The 21,148-nt window shown below is 41.4% G+C and overlaps 4 protein-coding genes across 6 annotated transcripts; 1 reads left to right on the top strand and 3 right to left on the bottom strand.

The window, feature by feature from the left end:
- Positions 1-5,667: 5,667 nt before the first annotated feature.
- LOC4338661 (uncharacterized) lies at positions 5,668-6,399 on the top strand. The gene has a single exon (XM_015784261.3). The coding sequence runs from the start codon at positions 5,865-5,867 to the stop codon at positions 6,180-6,182; it is 318 nt and encodes a 105-aa protein (XP_015639747.1). The 5' UTR covers positions 5,668-5,864; the 3' UTR covers positions 6,183-6,399.
- Positions 6,400-7,573: 1,174 nt separating this feature from the next.
- Positions 7,574-10,724, bottom strand: LOC4338660 (UDP-sulfoquinovose synthase, chloroplastic). Its single transcript, XM_015784260.3, has 3 exons — positions 10,396-10,724; positions 8,884-9,959; positions 7,574-8,245 (listed from the first exon to the last, which is right to left on the bottom strand). Exons 2-3 carry the CDS (start codon positions 9,919-9,921, stop codon positions 7,844-7,846), a joined length of 1,440 nt encoding a protein of 479 aa, XP_015639746.1. The 5' UTR covers positions 9,922-9,959; positions 10,396-10,724; the 3' UTR covers positions 7,574-7,843.
- A 3,710-nt stretch (positions 10,725-14,434) lies between these two features.
- LOC112936017 (uncharacterized) lies at positions 14,435-17,489 on the bottom strand. Of its 2 annotated transcripts, XM_015784259.3 has the most exons (5): positions 17,036-17,489; positions 16,900-16,935; positions 16,498-16,654; positions 16,082-16,154; positions 14,435-14,986 (listed from the first exon to the last, which is right to left on the bottom strand). In XM_015784259.3, exons 2-5 carry the CDS (start codon positions 16,928-16,930, stop codon positions 14,726-14,728), a joined length of 522 nt encoding a protein of 173 aa, XP_015639745.1. In that variant the 5' UTR covers positions 16,931-16,935; positions 17,036-17,489; the 3' UTR covers positions 14,435-14,725. The 2 variants fall into 2 exon arrangements, with proteins under 2 accessions (XP_015639745.1, XP_025881187.1); XM_026025402.2 differs by having other exon boundaries at positions 16,900-17,324.
- A 120-nt stretch (positions 17,490-17,609) lies between these two features.
- LOC4338659 (UDP-D-xylose:L-fucose alpha-1,3-D-xylosyltransferase MGP4) lies at positions 17,610-20,537 on the bottom strand. Of its 2 annotated transcripts, none has more exons than XM_066311086.1 (4): positions 20,016-20,537; positions 19,759-19,920; positions 19,469-19,684; positions 17,610-18,228 (listed from the first exon to the last, which is right to left on the bottom strand). In XM_066311086.1, the coding sequence occupies exons 1-4, from the start codon at positions 20,484-20,486 to the stop codon at positions 18,019-18,021; spliced, it is 1,059 nt and encodes a 352-aa protein (XP_066167183.1). In that variant the 5' UTR covers positions 20,487-20,537; the 3' UTR covers positions 17,610-18,018. The 2 variants fall into 2 exon arrangements, with proteins under 2 accessions (XP_066167183.1, XP_066167184.1); XM_066311087.1 differs by having other exon boundaries at positions 17,610-18,224.
- Positions 20,538-21,148: the final 611 nt, after the last annotated feature.

Raw genomic sequence — 21,148 nt, 5'->3', positions numbered from 1 at the left:
ATGTGTGTATGACAGGTGGGATCAGATATTAATAGTATAGTAAGTAATTATATGAATTGATTATTACATTGGCTATAGATGATTTAGAGCTAATAGCGAGCTATACTATTAAACTTGCTCTAACAAAGTTATGCTAGGGCTTAATTTAGACCTAGCAGATATACCTTTATTGGGGTTTGGAATTTCGTTCTTTCGATCCGGCCGACAGGTAAGCGGGTCAAGAGTGTTGGTGATTGCTAAGTTGACAAGAGCAGCCGGTACGTCTCCGTTTTTACAACTAGCAAATGGGGCAACTTTAGGCACAACTTGTGAGCTATATGTAGCGTGTCACCAACATCTCCCACTGGAATCACGGCTGTTCCACGCACAGTACACGCTAGTTGGATTTAAGTAATGAAATCAGTGCTAATTCTATGAATCTAGCCCAGCCTCTGTTTTTCTCCGGCCTGAGGGAGAAACGAAATGTGAAGAGCGGAAGCTTCTAGAGTTTAGCTAGATGCATGATGGTTGCATGATACCCCTCCCACTCTAGTCGATCGAAGAAGGGTCTCTTCTCGCAGCTGCTATAGCACTTAACAAATTAATCTCATGGTCAAGGATGGCATCATGCATGATGCATGTACACATGTACTCCTTCCATTTAAATTCTTAAGCATATTTTTTTTCGTTTTTTTCAAATAGAATGATCGTATTTGTAGTTTTTATGTGCTAAATTAAATCACTAATCAAAATTCAAGCAGGAATCTGCCCTATTAAAGTGCATGCATATGGTTTCTTGGCTTTATTATTCTATCTACATCCATTTCAAGATGCAGCTACCTAGTATTAGATAATGAAATATTCTATATTAGATAGCTACTCCTTCTATTTCAGGTTATAAGATATTTTGAGTTTGATCAAAATCAAACTGGTTCAAGTTTATCAAATTTATAGAAAATAATAATAATATTGACCAAAGATAAATTTACTATAAAAATATATTTAACTATTAATTTAATAAAACTAATTTAGTATTATAAATATTATTATATTTGTTTATAGATTTAGTTAAATCAGTTTGACTTTAACCAAAGTTAAAACATCTCAGAACGGAGGAAGTACATTTTAGAACGAGAAAGTACGCTGTGCTTTAGAACCGATTGGAACGGAGAGAAGCACGCAATATGCTCGATCGATCGATCGGATCGATGCAGAAGTAGAACAGCTTCCAAGATCGGAAGCGACTGCCAGCCTGGCACATTCATGCATGTGTGCGCGAGGTGATTGGTATTCTAGCCGGATACTCCAGACTCCAGTTCTGCACTGGCACCTGAGGAGGAGAGGTGATCGAGGCGCCATCCATGAACCTGGCCGAGGTATGTAGTACTATATCCAAAAAAAAAAATTAATTTAGGTGAGAATATAACCCTTTCTAATACAACTCCTAAGGCCAGTCACAATGGGGGTTTCACTGGTGTGTCATGCACATTTAATAGGGGTAAGACTGAATAAAAAATGATTATTTGCATGAAATGGGGATGAGAGAGAAGGAAAGAGTTTCATCCTGGTGAAACTCGTCAGCGTCGTTTCCAAGTCCTCGGTAACAGAGTGAAACCCCCGTTGAGGCCGATTCGTTTCATTCACCGGATCTCTTGCGTCCGCCTCCGCCGTGCGACCTCCGCATTCTCCCGCGCCGCGCCGGATTTTGGGTACAAATGATCCCAGCAACTTGTATCAATTAAATGCTTTGCTTAGTCTTGGAAACGTCAAAGTGAAACCCCTCCACTGTGGGGATTGTTTCATAAAAGATTTCATTTGAGAGAAGATGGTATAATATTTTGGGTAGCCGTGCAATGACACTAGCCATTGTGACTGGCCTAATACAACGAATCTAGTTAGAAAATTATTCAGATTTGTTGTACTAAAAATGACCACATCCCATATAAGTTTAAGTTATTTTGGAAGGGTGGAAGCAGGTCCAGTCCGACGGTTTCCTTGCTAGCACAGCCTGGAAAGATTTACGGGCTCATTTGGTTTGTAGCTAATTTATTTATTAAAAAAAATTAATAGTGTCAAAACTATGATTAGTATTTTTACTATTAAATTCAGTGGTGCTAGTATTGAATCTAGCAAAATTCGGTACTAAACCATAAATATACGATATGATATTATTGAAGCTGTTTTTTTTTAAGTTGGCTTCAATCCGACCAAGACATATGAATATATGATTTTTTTTCTGTGCTGCGTTTCGGCTTCTAAAGCAGTGAGACGTGCTCTATCCACTTGAAAACGTAAAAGAGCCCAGTAAGCTTACCACATATATATGGCTAGAGTAGACCGGTCATTGTAGTCATGTAGGGAAAAATAACATATAAAGGGCAGATAGAAAAACACAACTACACAAGGTATTAGCTGTAAGATCTTTCCCGGACTTGTGTGCATGCATATACATGTGTAAAGTGTGTTTTCAATATTGAGGATCAGTACATATATCGAATTGAATATACTCATACATTGTCAGAGTACTGCAAACCAATATACCCAATGAAATCCTACTCGATCAAATGTAAACTTCACTTCTCTGGCTTTCTCCTATTAATTAAACAAAGACGTGCCTGTAGTGTCTTTATCTAAAAGAATCCTATATCAGAAGAAGGAATCTGGAAAAAATCCTGGATGAAACAAACCTACAAGTTCGAATCACGAATGACTATACAGTTTTTTTTATTATTTTTACATTATGCAAGATTCAGTGGTTGATGGATGACGATGGAGTTAATTTGGCAAGATTCAGAAACTTTAGCAGTCCAGCAGCTGCACCAGATACATCGAATCGGCCACGTCATGCCCGCCAGTCGTCCACTGATCGCCCCGCCGTTGTTTCCTCTTCTGGTACTGCTCACACGGCAGGCAGTACGGCCTTTCCGGCAATCCACTTTTAAAAAAAGTACTAGTAGGTCAGTTTCTCTCGGCTCTAAGAGCTGGTTTGGTTTAAGGTCTAAATTGGCTTTATCAATATTTGTCAATTTCAATAGTATTTATTGTCTATTTGGTTTGGAGCCAAATTTTAGCATGCCTAAGAAAATAGGCCATTCAAACAGTTAATTTAGGCTATTTTGGCTTCAATCCAAACACAATTTTACCTTTACCAAAATTAGCCATGCCAAAAATTGCCAAAATTTGACATTGACAAAAATTGGTAAGGCCAATTTAGGCCACAAACCAAACCAGCCCTAACTCTTGATTTGGTTAGCAATTGATTATCATCCCTCCGTACTATATAACTGAACCAAATATCTTACGTCGAATCACGAAATAGGTTGCAAAAGAAAACACTTCATCCATCCCAAATTATAAGAGTCTAAAATTGGATGATACATTTCCTAGTAGTGCTAAGAAATGTCTTAGAGAAAATCTATTCTATACCACTAAGTTTGTTCGAGTTCAACAAATTACCAATGATATTATCGCTTTCTATAATATACCGACGATTTTAATTATTAATTATTCTACAATACGTCATTGAGTTGAGCCCTTTTTTTTTTTTCAAAAATACCCTTATGGACATATAAGGTTAACAATTGATTTATCTCATTAGAAGTTTCAAAAAAAAAATATGGCCTCTTTACGCAGCATGGAAATTGGTATAGAAGTTTACATTACTATTTTTCATTAAAAAATAACTTATCCGTTATATGCTATATAAAATACTTGTTTATTATTGTTTTTAATATAAATCATGTTTCATATACTACATAAGATATTTTTGTGATATTATCTCTTGTATTAGCAAATTCTCTCTCATATACCACATAAAAATATTTTTCAAGAAACTAAATATACCAGGAAAAACTTAAAACTTATAGACAAACTTCCATGTTGTGTAAGCCACATAAATTTTTTTCATATTTTTTAAAATCTTCTGATGAGATAAATCAATTGTTAATCTTTTATGTCTCTAAGGATATTTTGGGTATTTTTGAAAAGAAGGTCCAATCCGATGGTGTATCGTAAAACAATTGATAAAGTCACCGGTATATTATAGAAATAGACAATGTCAATGGTAAATTGTTGAACTCGAACAAACTCAGTGGTATAGAATAGATTCTCTCAATGTCTTATCCGATACCAAGGTCTTGTATTTTGGGACAGAGAAAGTATGAAATAGGTAAATTTTCAGATATGAAATTTTATATTGTTTCAAATCCATATAAATGGCAGGCCATATATTATGGATTGATTGACAAGAAATGTTGGACCTTATAATAGAGTCGTGGACCAGAGAAAAGTAAATTTTAGTATATCATAGATTCGACTATCTACATGGGATTAAAACAAATATAAGAATACCTTTTGTGAGGGCAGTTTGTAACACGTTTAGATGGTCTTTATCGATCAAGTTATAACCAAGAGATACATAAGTGAAAATTCAGCTGCCCCTGAAAACGAATTTTTAGTTTTTTCTAAAAAAAACCTTGTATTTTAATAGGTATCTATACACGGTCGCTCAATTATATGTAAAAGCATTCAACTAAACTTATCTTGCTGAGAACTACAAATTTAATATAGGATATGTCTTCATTCAATATCATTTGGAAAACTAAAGAAACAATTTAAGAAATAGATCTCATAATAAAAAAAAAATTTAAACCCTTAAAATATCTATTTGAAAGAAAAGTTCCAACTAAAAAGATGTAAACCTCATCGAGAGCTATAATTTACATATAAATTTTGATCTGACTTTATTTCGATTTTTTTTTTCATATTTTAGTGGTGCTCTTATTTTTAAGTGTGGTTTTCTTACATAGAGGATAGAACCGGCTACGAAAATAAAAAATAGGAACCTGTAAATAATCTTAAATGAAAAAACTTTCAACAATATTTATATATATCATCGAAAGATATAATTTTTTCTATAAAGTTTCTAATATCTGACTTTATACGAAAGAGTTATGATTTTTCTATATTTTAAGGGTGAAAACTGATTTTTTTTAACATGTGTTTTTTTACCAAATCTATGACCTGAGATGGACTCAACCATTTTCACAAATGCGAATTTTCTTGCGTCTGAAAAAATATTTTCAACCATTAGATTGAAGAAATAATGGTTGAAAATATTTTTGACCGGAAATAAAAATTGATTTATAAGAGTGGTTCTGGAAAAATGTTTTTTTTCCTAGTGAACAATTGGGTCATATAGAGACGACGATCAAATTTACCTTATTTTAAAAATTGAAGAAAATATATTTTACCACTCAATCTAAATATCGATGGAGAAAAAAAACCTAAGCCAGGTACTCCCTCCGTCCCAAACTGTAGGGCACATTTTTTTTAAAAAGGAAAATCAAACTCGGTAATATTTGGGACGGAGTCACGGAGGGAGTTGTAAATAATTGTGGAACGAAAAAATATCTTAAATAAAACCCCGCGCGAGAACGATTGAGATCTCTAACTAAAGTCTGGTGACTAGAATCAAAGCAAAGATAAGCTATGTGTCGCTCAAATTCAGAGAATCCCCCCAACCCACCTGCGCGCGCCGAAGCTTTTTCCATTCCAGGTTCGGCATCCACAGTCACGTGCCCGAAAAACCGCGGGCTCTCGCCCACCCCCCCCCCCCCCCCCCCCCGGGGCGCCTCGACCAACCAACCTGTCTATCTGCTTCCTCGACCAGACGCCACGCCGCCACTTGACTCTACTGCAGGAGTACTGCTCCTGCTGCATGCTACTCGCTCTCGCGCCAACCAAACCACCATTAGAATTTAGAGCACCATGTCAATGTCACGAATATATGGTCCATGTCGCCGTACGTGACACCGGCCGCGAGCCTAGCTAGCGACTAGAGCTTCTGCTCTCTATATCACCTGGGCTAGTTGATCTGCCGCGAGATGCAAGAAGAAGCGGCGTCGTCGTCGTCGTCGTCGGCGTCGCCGGTGATGGACGGGGGCAAGGCGATGGCGGTGCTGCTGGCGGTGGCGGCCGCGGTGCTGCTGCTGCTCCCGCTCGTGCTGCCGTCGCTGCTGCTGCTCCTCCCCGTGGTGCTGCTCCTGCTGGTGGTTTCCCTCGCCTTCTTCCCCGCGGCCGGCAGCGACGGCGTCGTCGCCGCCGCCGCGGTCGCCGGCACCTACCAGCCGCCGCCGCCTCCGCCTGCTCGGTCGTCACCGCCGCCGTCGTCGTCGTCGTCATCGTCGTCGCGGCAGCTGTGAAATCTTGATCGACTGTTCGATCGAGTGCCCGGCCGCCGGAACGTCGATTTGCGAGAGGCGAATCGCGGCGAGACGACGATGCCTGAGGCCGTCAGATCGAGATGGAAATTTAGCCTCTGTTAATTGTCTCGCGCATCGACCTGGCAGGAAGGCAGGTCAAGAACATGTACAGAAATTAGGTAGCTCTGATCAACGAGATCATTCCATTTTGGAGTAATTTATCCATGGTCCCGTTCTTAATTCCGTGCTCTGCACTTGTTGCTGTATTTCGATTTACGCATGAAAAACTTTGGGTAGAAATAGAATGTTACCGACCCCTGACGATGAGAGAGTTTTCACCGACTAACTTTTGCTCGAATTTGCTGTTTTAAGTTTGAATTTCTCGAAAATTGTTTGAAAACAGAAACTTTAATTTCTCGAAAATGATTTGAAAATTACCTCGAAATCTGCTTTCAACGTTCGCGGTTTTTGACCGAATTTTGACGGAAACGTGAACACTACTATCGAGCTATGGCCCCACCAGCACCAGGTGTCGCGTTGCATGGAGCCGTAAGCCCAGGAGACCTCGTAAAGACCACACCTCCACCTGGCCTAGATAAGAGGCCCAAGAAACAATATCATATCTTCCTAGGTGGAATAAGTCCACATGATGTCTCTCATCTTACTGTTGAGTTTAATAAATCGTATTTCTAAACCACAATACCAAAAATCTTGACCTAAAATCTTGACCTCTCAACTTGTAAAACCAGATTAAATTAGATCTTATGACAGTATGGATGATTGGTTTCACTAACACGAGTGATATGGCATCCTATTTTCTTTTCGCTGAATAGGAGAGGGGAAGTAGAGGAAAAAAGCGAGGTGGCCACTTACACGTAGGTCTCATAAGTTTTTTTTGGTTCTTGCTAACTAGGATGCGACGTCAGTGAAACCAACCACCATACTACTGAGACCTAATTTAATCCAGATATGCAAGTTGAGGAGGGGGGGTCAATTTTTTCGATATGATGGTTTAGGGACAAAATTTAAACTCAAAAGATGAGGGTCAACAAGTGGACTTATTCCTATATACGTTCTCGGTCGGTCATGAATTCTCTATATTTATCAATTCAACAATTTAGGGACGACATCTGCGACGTTCATTGAAATTTGAAAAAATCAAATTATCGTTAGAATCGAAAACAGTACCACCTTTACGGAAGTACCACATTTACAGTATCCAATCAGATGTGAATTTCTACCACCGCTTTATTCCTATGGTAGAACTGTCAGTTGGAAAATGTTTTCGCGATATTACTATTTTATAAGTTCAATTAACAATAAAAGAAATTAGTGGTATGTATGGTATTATTACACCATCTTCAGTTCGGAAACACTCAAAAAAAAAAAAAGGCTCAAATACCCCCCTGCATCCTGGATACCCATTTGCTGATCAAGAGCTGGATAAAAGTTTACAACAGAAATACAGAAGGAATCCCCTTCGATCAGATTGCAGCATCTATTCGTGAGGAAGAACAAAAAAGAAATCTAACACCGTAACCACACCCACTACAACGTGCATTATACTAAACGCACATAATTATTGCATTACTACACACCAAATTTATAATGTCAATGTCACGGTTGACATTATACCCCGCCATGGCAAAACCAGCCTCCTCTTAGACGGACACCGTCTTCGGCTTCGCCCCCATCTTCTTCCACGACACGCTGGGCATGATCTGCGCCGTGTCGACCCTGTCCTTGTACTGGACGGCGAAGTTGAGCAGCGAGTCGAGGAGCGAGTCCGACAGCAGGTGGGGCTCCAGGCCGAGCTCCATGAGCTTGGTGTGCTTGGCGTTGTAGTAGTGTTCCTCCGCTTCCACCCGCGGGTTGGGCACCGACTTGGTCTGCACCTCCAGCCCAAGCTTTGCACCGGCGGCCGTAACCAGCTTTGCCAGCTCGTTGACCGAGAACTGCTCGGTGAACTGGTTGAAGACCCTGAACTCACCTGGTTTGGCTGGGTTGGCGATTGCGAGCTCTACGCATTGCACTGTATCCCTGATGTCCAGATATCCACGGGTCTGCGGAGCAGGGAGGAAGAATCTTGGTCAGTACATATATGCTACTGAACTGAAAATTTATCTGATGTGGTAATTATCAAGATAGAAATTCCAAAACGTCATAGACCAGTGTTCAGCAGTTCATAAGATTGTTTCATTTCTATGTCCTAGACAACCGTTTGTTTTGTGATGAACTGAGTAGCACTTTGCAATGGTCTGAAGAAAAATGGAAAGATTTTAGGGACTCATAAAATATCTAAACTATCGGCAAAGGAACAATTGACATAAGAACGAAATTTACTTTCTGTAGTATGTTAAATTTCAGTACTTGCTGCCATAAGCTACAGCCTGCATTGTTCACAACCATGTTTTGTGTCAGACAAATTTATGAAATAGTGACAATAACGTCTCACATCCTGAGGTTCCATGGTAACAGAAGTTAACTGGTATGTTAACGTACAAGATTATATGATGCATACTGACAATTTTAACCATTTATTTTTTGGGGGGAATACAACAATGACAGCAACTGGAAGTATATCATGAACCACAGTTAGTAATGCTGCAAACCTGCCTTATGATAGAAAAAAGAGCATAGAGGGAAGAAAAAAACAAATGACAGTTTAGATGGCACTATGAGCCAGAGAATAAAGACATACCTGACCACCTTTTCCATAAACTGTAAGTGGATGACCTACAGCAGCCTGAACACAGAACCTATTCAGTGCTGTCCCAAAGACGCCATCATAATCAAACCTGTTGGATAGTTCTTCATGCATTGCAGTTTCATCTGTTCTCACTCCATATACAACACCTTGGTTAAGATCCGTGGCCCTTATACCCCAAGCCTTGCATGTAAATGCTATATTGTGCGAGTCATGCACTTTGCTTAGATGGTAGAAGGAGCTCGCTTGCTTTGGGTAAGGCAAGGTATCAGTTCTTCCATTGTGGGTAATAGTGATGAACCCTTCTTCAATGTCAATATTTGGAGTTCCATACTCACCCATGGTTCCTAGTTTGACCAGATGGCATTCTTCACTGAACTCCTTAATGGCAAATAATACATTAAGAGTTCCGATAACATTGTTATGCTGAGTGAATACCGCACGGGAACGATCAATCATAGAATATGGCGCTGATCTCTGCTCACCAAAGTGGACAGCAGAATCCGGCTCGAAAGACTTGAAGGCTTCTGAAAGGAAATCAAAGTCACATATATCACCAACATAGAGCTGAATCGTCTTTCCGGTTAGAGCCTTCCACCGACGGATGCGATTCTGGATGGAGGCTATGGGTGTGAGGGAATCCAGGCCAAGTTGGTGATCAAAAAGGCGCCGCACAAGATTGTCAACAATGGCAACCTCGTATCCTTTATTGGAGAGATGAAGTGCGGTTGCCCAGCCGCAGTAGCCATCTCCGCCGATAACCATGACCTTTTTGGGTTTAGAGGATGAGTGCCCAGATGCTTGCTGACTTCCAGTAAGGGGTGTTTGTGTCTGTCCTTGTACAGCAGCGCTAGCACGAGCGACAAATGGCCTGTTCGGTCTTGTCGCAGTACATGATTTGAGCACTAGATTGGAACATTTTGAGCTCTGGAATTGGGTCACATTGCAGCAATAACCAGGAGATTTCGAGTACGTCTTAACTGCAGGCGAAGGGCTGAAACTACAGTTAGTTACCATATGTGCCATTTTCATGTCCTTTATCTTCCACTACGGTTAGCTATATCGATGGCCTGCAGAGATAACCCATACAAATTCAAGTTCAGTGAAAAAAGGCCAGCATAATTATTTAGAGGTTACAGCACATAAATTTCATTACAAATTACAAGGTAAGCACAAAATGACAAATAAAGCAGGTGCAAGAACGGCGATAGCTAATCCAGATTGTTTCGCTTACAGTAAATCCGGGCGCATGGCTTTCGTCCAAACCAAAAAAACGAAAAACACGAATAGCTAATAAAGCAGGATTGAGCTGAAAATCCTCTTCTTCTTTTTCTCTGAGGGGAACGAACTACTACTGCTTACACAGTACTCCTCCGCCACGCAGTAAACAGAGAAGAAGGGAACGCTCGGAACGATCCAAGCAAGCGAAAACCAGCTATCCATTCTACTCTACGCCTGCTCACTGTTCACTAGCGCGTAGTAGGCCGGAGGAGGAGAGAAGAATACCTCGCAGGAGGAGGCCGGAGCGGAGCGGGCTCGGACGCCGGTGGGGTTGGGGGGTGGCGACCAGGTGGGTGAGGGGGAAGAGGAACGAACGAGCGGAAGCGAGGTGGAGAGGAGAGGATGGATAGCAGCAACAGCAGGCAGCAGGCAGCAGCGCGGCGGATATTCGGCGGAGCCGCGGAGGGATCCGGATCAACCTGCGATGGCCCCCGGTTGATTCCATCTTAACCGTTCATCCATCGATGAGCACTGCTCTATCCTCCCGGTTTCAGGGGCTCGCGGCTGTGCAAGACAGGAGCAGAGAGTAGAGGAAAGAATGGAGCAGCTAGCTTGGCTCCCTACCTAACGCTAGCTCGCGAGAGGATACGGAGTTGAAGCGGCGGCAGCGCGTGTCCTGCCTGCAAGAGAAAAACAAAGATGATTTTGGGATAAGGTTGGGAGTACTAAGGTTTTTCTTGGGCTTTTGGTGGGCTTGTTTTAGAATGGGCTATCAATGTATACTATGTGTTTGGAATAAGTTCGCTATGACCCCCTAAAAATGGACCGAATCTAATTCATGACCCTCAATCGCAATATCAGATATGTTGACCCCTTAACTCTTAAAACCGGTGCAACATGACTTCTAGGGCAGTATTGATAGTGGTATTTGCTGACATGGCATCCACGTGACATCCTAGTCATCAAAGAAAAATATAAATTAAAGTGGGACCCAACTATCATACTTCTTCCTCCTCTACCCCCACACGCTTTACCCCATGTTTCACGGCGGCAGAGGGGGTGCACGGCGCGGCGGGCAACAGGGGGCGCGCAACGGGCAACGGCGGACGGGACGATTCCGACAGCGAGGGTGCGGCGGTGACTGGCAGGACGATTCGCCGCGGTGGGCAGGGAGCAAGCCAAGCACGGTGGCGGATGGGACGATTCTGGCGGCGGAGATGGCGATAGTGCGACGGAATGCGTCGGGGGAGATGGGAGCACGCTCCCAGTCGCGGTTTCGCCCGCCGCGCCGTGTACCCCCTCTGCCGTCGTGAAACATGAGGGTAGAAACAGAGAAGGGTAGAGGAAGAAGGAGTATGACAAGTGGGTCCCACTTTAAATTTTTATTTATCTTTGATGACTAGGATGCCACGTGGACGCCATGTCAGCAAATACTACTATCAATACTACACTAGGAGTTAATTTGCACCGGCTTTAAGAGTTAAGGGGTTAACATATCTGGTATGCAAATGAGGGTCATGAAATAGATTTGGTCCATTTTTCAGGGAGTCAAAGTGAACTTAAGGCTATGTTGAAGGAGAAGGAGATAGAGAAGATTGGGAAGATACGCAAAACGAGGTGAGCCATTAGCGTATGATTAATTAAGTATTAACTATTTTAAACTTTAAAATAGATTAATATGATTTTTGAAAGCAACTTTCCTATAGAAAATTTTTACAAAAAATACACCGTTTAGTAGTTCGGGAAGCGTGCGCGCGGAAAACGAAACAAACTCACTCACAATCACCCGGGAAAGAACACAGGTGAGAATTGAAACCCTTCACCGCCCCCATGGACCTACGGGTGCAAATTTTGCCCTTGCCCTGGCCCCGTAGAGGTGGGGACCCGCCCCAACAAGGAATTGACACCCCTATTCTTTCGTTACTCTCTTCTCTTGCCTTCTGCGGCGGACAGCACAATTGCCCGCGGACACCACTGTCTTCTCTTCCACCTCCACTTTCACGAGAGTATCACCATTAAAAATTTATTAAAAAGTAGAAAAAGAGGAAGAAATCATGAACAAAATGAGAAGACATAGGGTTCTATAACATGAGCCCAACATGACCTTAGAGTGTAAGTTGATTGGCATGTTGGATGACAAGCCTGGTCAGGTTTGCTAAATTTTGACTTGAAGAATAAGATGGATAGGTTGTTGGAGTTGCTTTTTATATGCCATTGGTAAGTAACTTTACATGGTTTAGAAGTAATTTTTTATACCACGTTACAAGTATTGGTTTCCTGCTTTTTTATGCAATTTATGTCTTATTATGTTTTTTTCCCACCTATGTGCACAATTTTTATTTTGTACATCCATGCATGTAGTTGCTTCTAATTTTTAAACGGGGAAATTGTTCATTTGACCCTCTTTTCAAAACTAACTACCAATTTGACCACATTTTATCAACTTTGCTTATTTGACCCTTCTTTTTAAAATTGAACATACAATATGACCCTATTCTGTTAATGGCATCTAACGGTGTTAACTGAAGCATAAAATATCTCTTCTGCCCTTACTTATTCGACCCTATTACATGTGGGACCCACCCGTCAGTTCTCTCTTCTCCTCTCCTCCTCTCTTCTCTCTTCTCTCTTCTCTCTTCTTCTCTCCTCCACAGCTCCACTCATAGGGAGAAGGTGGCGAGCGGCGAGAAGGTGAGCCAGCGCCGGCCCGTAGCTATGGAGCACCGCCTACACTTCTCGTCGCCGCCGAGCCGTCGTCGCCCCTTTCTCACTGGATCCAGCCATCACAACTCCATCGCCGAGCCCTCCGCCTTCCTTTCTCCGCGCGCCGGCGGCGCCTCCTCTTCCCTCCACGCGGCGGTCGCTGCTGCCGCCTCCTACTCCCTCCTTCTGCGCGCCTGCGCCGGCGTCGCCGCTTCTTTCCTCTGGCACCGGTCGGCGCCGCAAGCCTGCAACTCACAAGAGAGAGAAAGAGGGGGGGTGTGTGGATAGGGTTTCTGAGGGTACTTTGGGCATTACAAATATTAATCACATTTCTTTTTTTTTTAAAAAAAAAATCAAACCTTAACGGATGAGTGGAAACAGGGTCAGACGGGAGGTTCGTTTTTGAAAAGGAGGGTCAAATAAGTAAAGTACAAAAGGTATATATGGTCAAATTGGTAGTTAGAGTTTAAAACGGGTCAAATAAGCATCCCTTTTTAAACATAACATTTTCTCTCTTTTATAGGGGACAAGCAGTTAAGTTTTATTAAAATTACTTCCCTGGTATATGTATGTTACATTCTTCCGGTGTGCAAGTTACTTCTAGAATTTATTGAATTGCTTTTTTCACCTTTTTCGCATAACTAGATACTATTTTCCTTACATCTGAATTAGTGAACGGAAGGATAAGGCAGAACATTGATTTATAGTGTGCCTTAATTTAAAAGCCAAAATATTTCGTAAGTTACTCAGAAGTTATGGGGAGTAACTTCCATATTTATGGAAGTAATTCCAGGAAATAAACTTTTTAAAGTAACTTTCTGTGAAACCTTTTCTGAGATGTAATTTCACCGGTACTTATGACATTTTCTCCTTTCTAACTTTTTTGATACTGTATCGAACCATGTAAATTACTTTTATCTAAAAATAAGGTTACTTATATCTGGAGCCAAAGTTAGTTCTATCTGAACCAAATTACTTATATCGAAAATCAAATTACTTCTATCAAACACTTGAATAGAGAGTTACTTCAATATAGAATCAAAACTACTTCTATCTGAAAACAAGGTTACTAGAACTTACTTCTACTAATTAAGTAAATTATTTTTCAATATTTTAATATATTTAATATTGGACTTGTTCTGTCATATTTTGAGTGAAATTCAATAACTAAACCAAATCTTTAAAATAATATACGGTTTGATATATATAAGTTCTTAAAGATTAAAAATAGACTAATAAGTAAGAAGGATTTATATCCAAAGCGCAGAGGTAAAATCTTTTTAAAAAAGTGTGCAAAGGGTTTTGGAAACATTATAGAAGTACGGATTGCTTTGATTGGATGGTATTTAGAGGTGTCGCACCGTAATACTAACTAGATGAATACCCCGCCGCGCTGCTGCGGGAAATTAAGTTGCAAAATATGTATATAAATAAGATGAGATATAAATATTAAAACTAAAACAAATTGATTCTTATAAATTTTGAAGCCTAAATTAAAATGATTGAGATTACTTGGTGTTATGAGAGAAGAAAGAAGAGAAAATTTAAGCCATAGATATATCATTCAATTGCTAGAAATAATTAGGGTGATGTGGCTTAATGAGAGAATGGAGAAATAGCATTTGGGGACGAACTAGGATTCGTGCATGTGCACATATCAGATTTTACGAATATTATTATACAGATTTCTCCTAGATTTCACAGGTGTGAACAGTGAAGACATATAAAAGAGAGTGAATATAAAAATCCACTCTCAAATAATCTTTACAATTTGGGCGAAATTTAACCAAGGCCACAACGCAAACTTTATACGACATGACACCACGTACGTTTTTTCTCCCTCACCTTTATTCTCGCGATAATTTGTTAGCCATAGTCTGGATATGATTCTGGAACGATCGATTCACCTCGATCACAGCTTGTTGGTCTTGGCGAGGTAGACGACGGCGCCGGAGGTGGCGACGGGGATGACGACGTCGTCGGAGAAGGACTTGAGGCCCGGGACGACCCTCTTGGCGAGGAGGGCGCAGACGGGGGCGCCGAAGAGGACGACCAGCACGTCCATGGTGGCCTTGCCGAAGGTGAAGCTGTTCACCTTGATCACCTGCCCGGCCAGCTCCATGAACTGCTTCCTGCTCAGGTTCTGCCCCTTCTGGGGGCTCTTGTTCACCCTCTGCGCTACCACCAAACTTAGTTAAATTACATGAGCTCCTTTATTAATCTTGTTGAAGAAATAATATAATATACTTTATCCGTTTCATATTATAAGTTGTTTGATTTTTTTTCTTAGTAAATTTATTTTTGTTTGATCGAGTTTATAGAAAAAAAATAACAACATCTACAACACTAAATTAGTTTGATTAAATTTAACATTGAATATATTTTGATAATATATTTGTTTTATATTAAAAATGTTACTATATTTACAAATTATATCAAACTTAAAGAATTTTGACTAAGGAAAAAGTCGAACGACTCATAATATGAACGGAGGGAGTAGCAAGCTGATTTTTTTCACCTGAGTAAAGAAAAATCGGCATGTAAGTTGTAAATTAGTGATCTAGTTATAAAAAAGTAATCGATAGACGGTTCTTTTTTCAAAAAAATCTGTCGAATTTAATAGGCTGTTTGATTTGCCTTAAGGTTCATGCTAGATTCCAAAAATCCGTGCACTACCACTGCACTACTACATGTTTTTTGAAATTTAGATGCTAGTTACATACAAATAATTATATATAAGTTACAATGTAATTATATTTTAATTATACTGTAAATATATTTGAAAGATTTTGAAGAAAGTTTCTGTCTAAAGAAATATATTCTCCTATCGGTAGATAAGAAAAAAAACAGGCATTTGACAAATAGATAACCCCTAGAAATAACTTATGCAATATATTGATTGAACGGCATATTATGAATACATGTATACAGTTAGGACATGTTTAGTTGGTGGCTAACTTCACCACACCTCACTTTATCAAAAAAGCGTAGAATGCCATACAAAAGCATGGACAACAATTTATTGTCCATAAATGAATTAAAATTTGATAAGAAATTAAGTGTATACTAACATATATATGGGGCTGAGGCTGAGGACTACCAAAGAATGGCATGCTTACAACCCATGGCATACTTAAGTTTTGGCTGCCAATGCCTTCAATTATGGTGTCTAAACCATTTGCAACAATTCTCGGAGGAAAGGTGAAGCTTCTGTCGAAGAGTTGTACACTGAAGTAAGCAAATTAAACAAGTCAGAGTTGTCTCTAACCTCGTACTGCTTCTGAAGTTCCGCTTTTTCCGGTATCCTGTACTGCAATTGCCCACGTTCCTCACAGAATTTTCTGAAGAGGAAGGCAAAGTAACAGAAACAAATGGTTAGGTAACAATGTCATTGCATGTATCGATGTTTTATATCATATCCTACTGCTTAATATGGCGCCATTGTCTTCTATGAATATAATCCTGCTCTTTTATCTTTTAAAAAAATGAATACGATCCTACTGTTCTAACTTTTCTTGTTCCAGTTTTTAGAATTAACAAAAATGCTTAGGCATGAAGTGAGAATTCCATCATTCCTCCAATGGTTCAACTAGACTACCTAACCAACCATGTGTAGCAAAACTGAAAATGAGAAATTAAGCTGGACTCTGAGCTTGGCCAAGACTGGATCAGATCAAAACTTACTCGATGAGCTCGTAGAAGGCATGGTAGAAATCTTCGAAGCTTGTCACGTCCTTGATCGAGTCGTAGTTTTTTTCCATGAAGTCGGTGAGATCCTTGGCATCCTTAGGTTTCGCAACCTTCTCGTCCTTGCCAGTCTTGTTCTCTGCCTGATCGCCACCTATCAACAAAAAATTAAGGATCAATCCTCCTATACACCTATCATCTGAATTCTTACATACACATGCAAATCACTAAGCAAAATTATACACCAAACTGTTAAATCAAAATTATACACCAAACTGTTAAATCTACCTATCGGTTGACAAAATAACAGTAGGAAATTAATAATCCTAAGCAATTATATGGATCTTTCCATGCAAAAAATAAAATAAATAAATAAATGGATCTTTGTGTTCATAGTACCTTGCTTCGCCTTGGCAGCAGCCTGGCCCATCGATCCTTGCCAAAGACAATGAGAGATGCAAGGTTAGCTCGTGATCACAAGGAAGAAATATGGTGTTTTCTGTGCAGATCCGAGCATGGGCAGAAGCATATATACATGTGTGCGCGCCGGTGTTCGTTGTGTGTGGCAAAGGCAACGGCATTACCGCTGCTGGAAGCAAAGTTGGGAGGCACCAGAGAAGGAAAGGGTCCAATGGCAGCAGCCACACTGGTTCTTGGATTCTTACTCCAATCGCAAGCGTTTTGGCTGGAATGGAATGAGCCAAAACAGGCGATTCGATCCTGACGCATCAAGCTCCGCAGGTTTGTGTGAAGAAAAATAATAGACATGGAGAGACGAGAAGGTCACAAGGCCCAAAGCCTCGAACTGAAGCTTTATGCTCCAAAATTCACATGATACAGCCGTGAATCCTGATCCCTCTTATATGTAGCCATCTTATCTTGTGCCACTTCATCATAGTCCTGTGTGTCCTGTATGTTTCAGAGAGGCATGCCATATTTAATGCATACTAAGAAAGGTCTACTCATCTCATGTGTTGCATTGCGATGGTAAAGAAAAGCAAGGGATTACCTGAGCATGTTAAATAATTATATACGGAATTACAACTTACAAGTCATCATTAGCACAGTTTTGTGGACACCCAGCAGGCCATCACACATGACAGTTAGAGTTCTTTATGAAAGGAGGTAAAAAGAATAATATTAAACACAATCCAGTGTCAAAAAAAATGCCTACAGGTTAACAAAATTACCATGCTATACATATAGACCAATGAGTTACTACTTGACTCGCTAATATTTGTGGCCACATTCCCTTAAATAGCTACATTCTCACCCTAAGATCTTACTGCTGCCGTATTCGTAAAAGATAATGAAATAAAAATAATCATCATGACAACAGGTCGCTCTGAAAGGGGCTTGATGTACAATTAAAAACTACTGCACATATCCAGTTGCTGTATTTTTGTGTGGCGGATGGCAAATCAATCCCACGGTTCCGCAATCCCAACCAGTTAAACACCAGCTGCAAAAGTTTGATGCTGTTGCAAGGACAGATGTGGTGTAGCTTTGCCAGCTTGCTCATATTCTACCAAGTGGTGACTCATCACTATGTTCATCGACAAGCCATAGCCCATGATCACGAAACCGTTTTATCTTCTTCTCAAATCCTGTGATATAGTTATTGTGTATGATGACATGCTTGCCCTTTGTTTCCTTTACCCATGTTTTATTCTTAAAATATAAACCTCCAGTTGGAAATGCAGACTGAGGCAGCAGATACACATCTACCTGCATGTATATCTTACATTAATAGTTTCCAAAGACTGTTTGGGGGCAAAGATCCAGGAACATACTGTATTACAACAAAGCAGAATAAAATGTAAAATTGACAAGATACTACCAAAATATAGAACAAAAAGCAAAGTAGAAGGGATATTAAATACAACTAGTAACATGCACATGCGTTACAACAGGATCTAGGGGAAGGATGTGCTCACAGTTCAACCCCCATACAGTGGTTCGGTTTTTTGGATGGTTTACTTTTTTCTATCCGGTTTTTATCGATGGGTTGGTCTTTCACAGGTTTTTGGGTGGAACTTTTTTGTTTGTTTGTTTGCTTTTTCGGAGAGGAGATGGCGTGAACGGTCTCGCAATGGGATGGGTGAGCAGAGGAATGAAACTCCCCTTTTAGAGTAATAGAGATATCTAGAAGCTAGAATGGGCAGCATGTTCGACCGGTTACAGGGAGATCATAAATTTTAAGAAAAAGGATTATCTTTACTACAAGATGTACTAAAAAGATTAAGGGACTCACAAGGAGATAGCAGAGCTCACTGATCCCAAATTGACCACAGGAAACTCCTCGTGATAGTTAAGAAAAAAAAGGGATTATCTTCAGAGATAATATGTACTCAACTTTCAAATTCGAAAAACTGAGTGCTGATGGCCAATATTGGCAGAGATTTTGTTGTTCGGTTTAAAGAACAGATTTGACAAGCCTTTTATTTAGTACAAAAATGATGATTTAGTGTCTCTTCATTCTTCCACTTAAAAACAATGCAAGCCAGTTTGCACTTGAACCAGGCCTATCCATTGATCAATTAAGTGTACACCAGTCACCACCCTGACTGAATCTGGTATAGAAGCAGTACTCATGCTAAAATCAACTCCAACTGGTTTAGTAATCAACCCTAACCAACCCAGCACTGAGTAGCACCAACAACAATGTAATGCAGGCAATAGTAAAAACCCAACCCCACACCTTCCAGTTGCAAATAATATTACTATGCGTACTTTTGAATTACTATGTCAAAATAATACTTAGCTCTGTTGTCCGCACTAAAGCAAACTAATAGTTGGTTCAACTGGCTAATTGTTCCCAAAATTATCCTAGTATATGCAGATGCAATTCAACCAAATGCTCCAAAGCATGAAGTCAATACATGTAACCACAAGAAATACTTGAGCAAGCTGTGTCCTGTCTGGATGCAATGTTGCATTATAAGAAATAAAATCTAGTGGAACAAACCTGTCCTGCAGTCTTGTTCAAAGCCCAGTTGAATGCTGGCTGATCATTTGCTTTCTGCTTCTTTGACCAGGGCTGCTCCTTGAGCTCCTCAATCCACTTCCTCAATAGCAGCTTAGCCCCTTCCGTTGGCCGCAGGAATATCATGCAGCTGCAGATGTAAGTCCGCCCCTTCTTACCAGGTGGTGGCAGCTCATGTGAATGATCCAATGGCTTCACCTGCATCCACAAACTCAACCCCAATAAGTTCTCCTCTAGGCAGTTCCAATGACAAACACAACAATTGCACGTACAGGAGTCATATCATCCATGAAGTACACGTCATGATCCCCGACGATATACGGGAATGGGTCGGCGAGCCACACCATGTCGACATCGTTGTACATGACACTGTACCCTAGCTCAAGAATCTGCAGCAAGTGCCGCGGCCGCCGCGAGGTGAAGTTAAAGAACCCCTGCACAATCACAAGCAGAAAGGCAAGAGTCACTCGCGCTGGCATTTCATCGAGCATCTGGGGGGCGCGCACCCCCCGGAAACCAGTCCTCTCACCTGGGATCCGAACTTGTGGGCGACCTGGGCGTCGGGCGCGGGGGGCACGAGGACGGCGTGTCCCGGCCACGCCGCATTGATCCGCTCGAGCGTGTCATAGTCCTCGGCGACGACGAGCACCTGGTCGGCGCGGCCGGCGCGGCGGACGGTGATGAGCCAGTTGGAGAGGAAGGGGAGGTAGGGCCCGGAGACGGCGGCGAGGACGATGGTGCCGTTTCCCGCGCGAGCGGCGAAGGCGGCGGCCTCCTGGAGCGTGTACCCCCGCCACGGCGAGGCGGGGGCAGAGGAGTGGCTGGGAGGGCCCCAGGGGAAGAGGAGGGCGAGGAGGAGGAGGAGCGCGAGGAGGGAGAAGAGGTAAGGGAGGGTGAGGAGTGGGAGCGGGCGAGAAGGCGCGGCGGCGGCGGCGGCGGCGGAGGCGGGGAGGGAGTCGGTCGCCGGCGGCTTCTGGTGCGGCCGCTGGTGGAGCGACATCGCCGGAGATCGGGATGGTGGGAGGAAGGAGAGTGAAGCGTGAGAAAGAGTGAGAGGGTGGCTTGATCCGGCGGCGGTAGTGAATCAGATCTCGGGTGGGGCCCAGCGGCCAGTGGCTGGCAGGACACAGGATGGTGAGCTGCCTATCTTTTGTTTTCTTTTTCTTAGCTTGTACCCCTGTCCCATAAAAAGCCAACTTTGTACTGAATATTGACATATCATAGTACTAGAAATCTAAACAGAGACTATGATACGTCACCATCAAATACTACGTTGAATTTCTGTGGGACAGAGGGAGTAGGGGGTTAATTTCTTTCAAATAGAGGCTTTCCTTTTTCTTAACTCGTATTGGTTTCTTTCGAATGGATGAGAAATATGGGAAAATAGAGGATTTGGATTCCTTAGGATTAGCTACTGTGTATACATTTGGTTTGAAGGATTTGGCCCTCTTGAATTTCATGGGAATGCTATTCACTCACCCATGTTTTCAGCTTTTCATAGGAAAAAAGAATCAAATCCAACCTCTTTATAAGAAATCCTTTGCATAAAGAACAAGGAACATTGATGGTGTTATGGTTCAATGATCCTTGTGAGTGGGTGGGCATATGGTAATAATGGACACCCACATATGATAAAATGGATAGGATTTAGTCTAAAAACCA

Source organism: Oryza sativa, chromosome 5, assembly GCF_034140825.1.
Source record: "Oryza sativa Japonica Group chromosome 5, ASM3414082v1".
In the NCBI taxonomy this organism is placed as follows: Eukaryota; Viridiplantae; Streptophyta; class Magnoliopsida; order Poales; family Poaceae; genus Oryza; species Oryza sativa.
This window is presented reverse-complemented; position numbering and strand designations above follow the sequence as displayed.

Coding starts and splice junctions, on each gene's coding strand:
- LOC4338659 (XM_066311086.1), bottom strand. CDS start 20,486: ATGTCGCTCCACCAGCGGCCGCACCAGAAGCCGCCGGCGACCGACTCC. Junction 19,685..19,758: donor TCATGGATGATATGACTCCT/GTACGTGCAATT, acceptor TTGTGGATGCAG/GTGAAGCCATTGGATCATTC. Junction 18,229..19,468: donor TGAACAAGACTGCAGGACAG/GTTTGTTCCACT, acceptor ATATACATGCAG/GTAGATGTGTATCTGCTGCC.
- LOC4338661 (XM_015784261.3), top strand. CDS start 5,865: ATGCAAGAAGAAGCGGCGTCGTCGTCGTCGTCGTCGGCGTCGCCGGTG.
- LOC4338660 (XM_015784260.3), bottom strand. CDS start 9,921: ATGAAAATGGCACATATGGTAACTAACTGTAGTTTCAGCCCTTCGCCT. Junction 8,246..8,883: donor TTTATGGAAAAGGTGGTCAG/GTATGTCTTTAT, acceptor CCTGCTCCGCAG/ACCCGTGGATATCTGGACAT.
- LOC112936017 (XM_015784259.3), bottom strand. CDS start 16,930: ATGGGCCAGGCTGCTGCCAAGGCGAAGCAAG. Junction 16,155..16,497: donor GCCTTCTACGAGCTCATCGA/GTAAGTTTTGAT, acceptor CTTCCTCTTCAG/AAAATTCTGTGAGGAACGTG. Junction 14,987..16,081: donor AACTTCAGAAGCAGTACGAG/GTTAGAGACAAC, acceptor GTGGTAGCGCAG/AGGGTGAACAAGAGCCCCCA.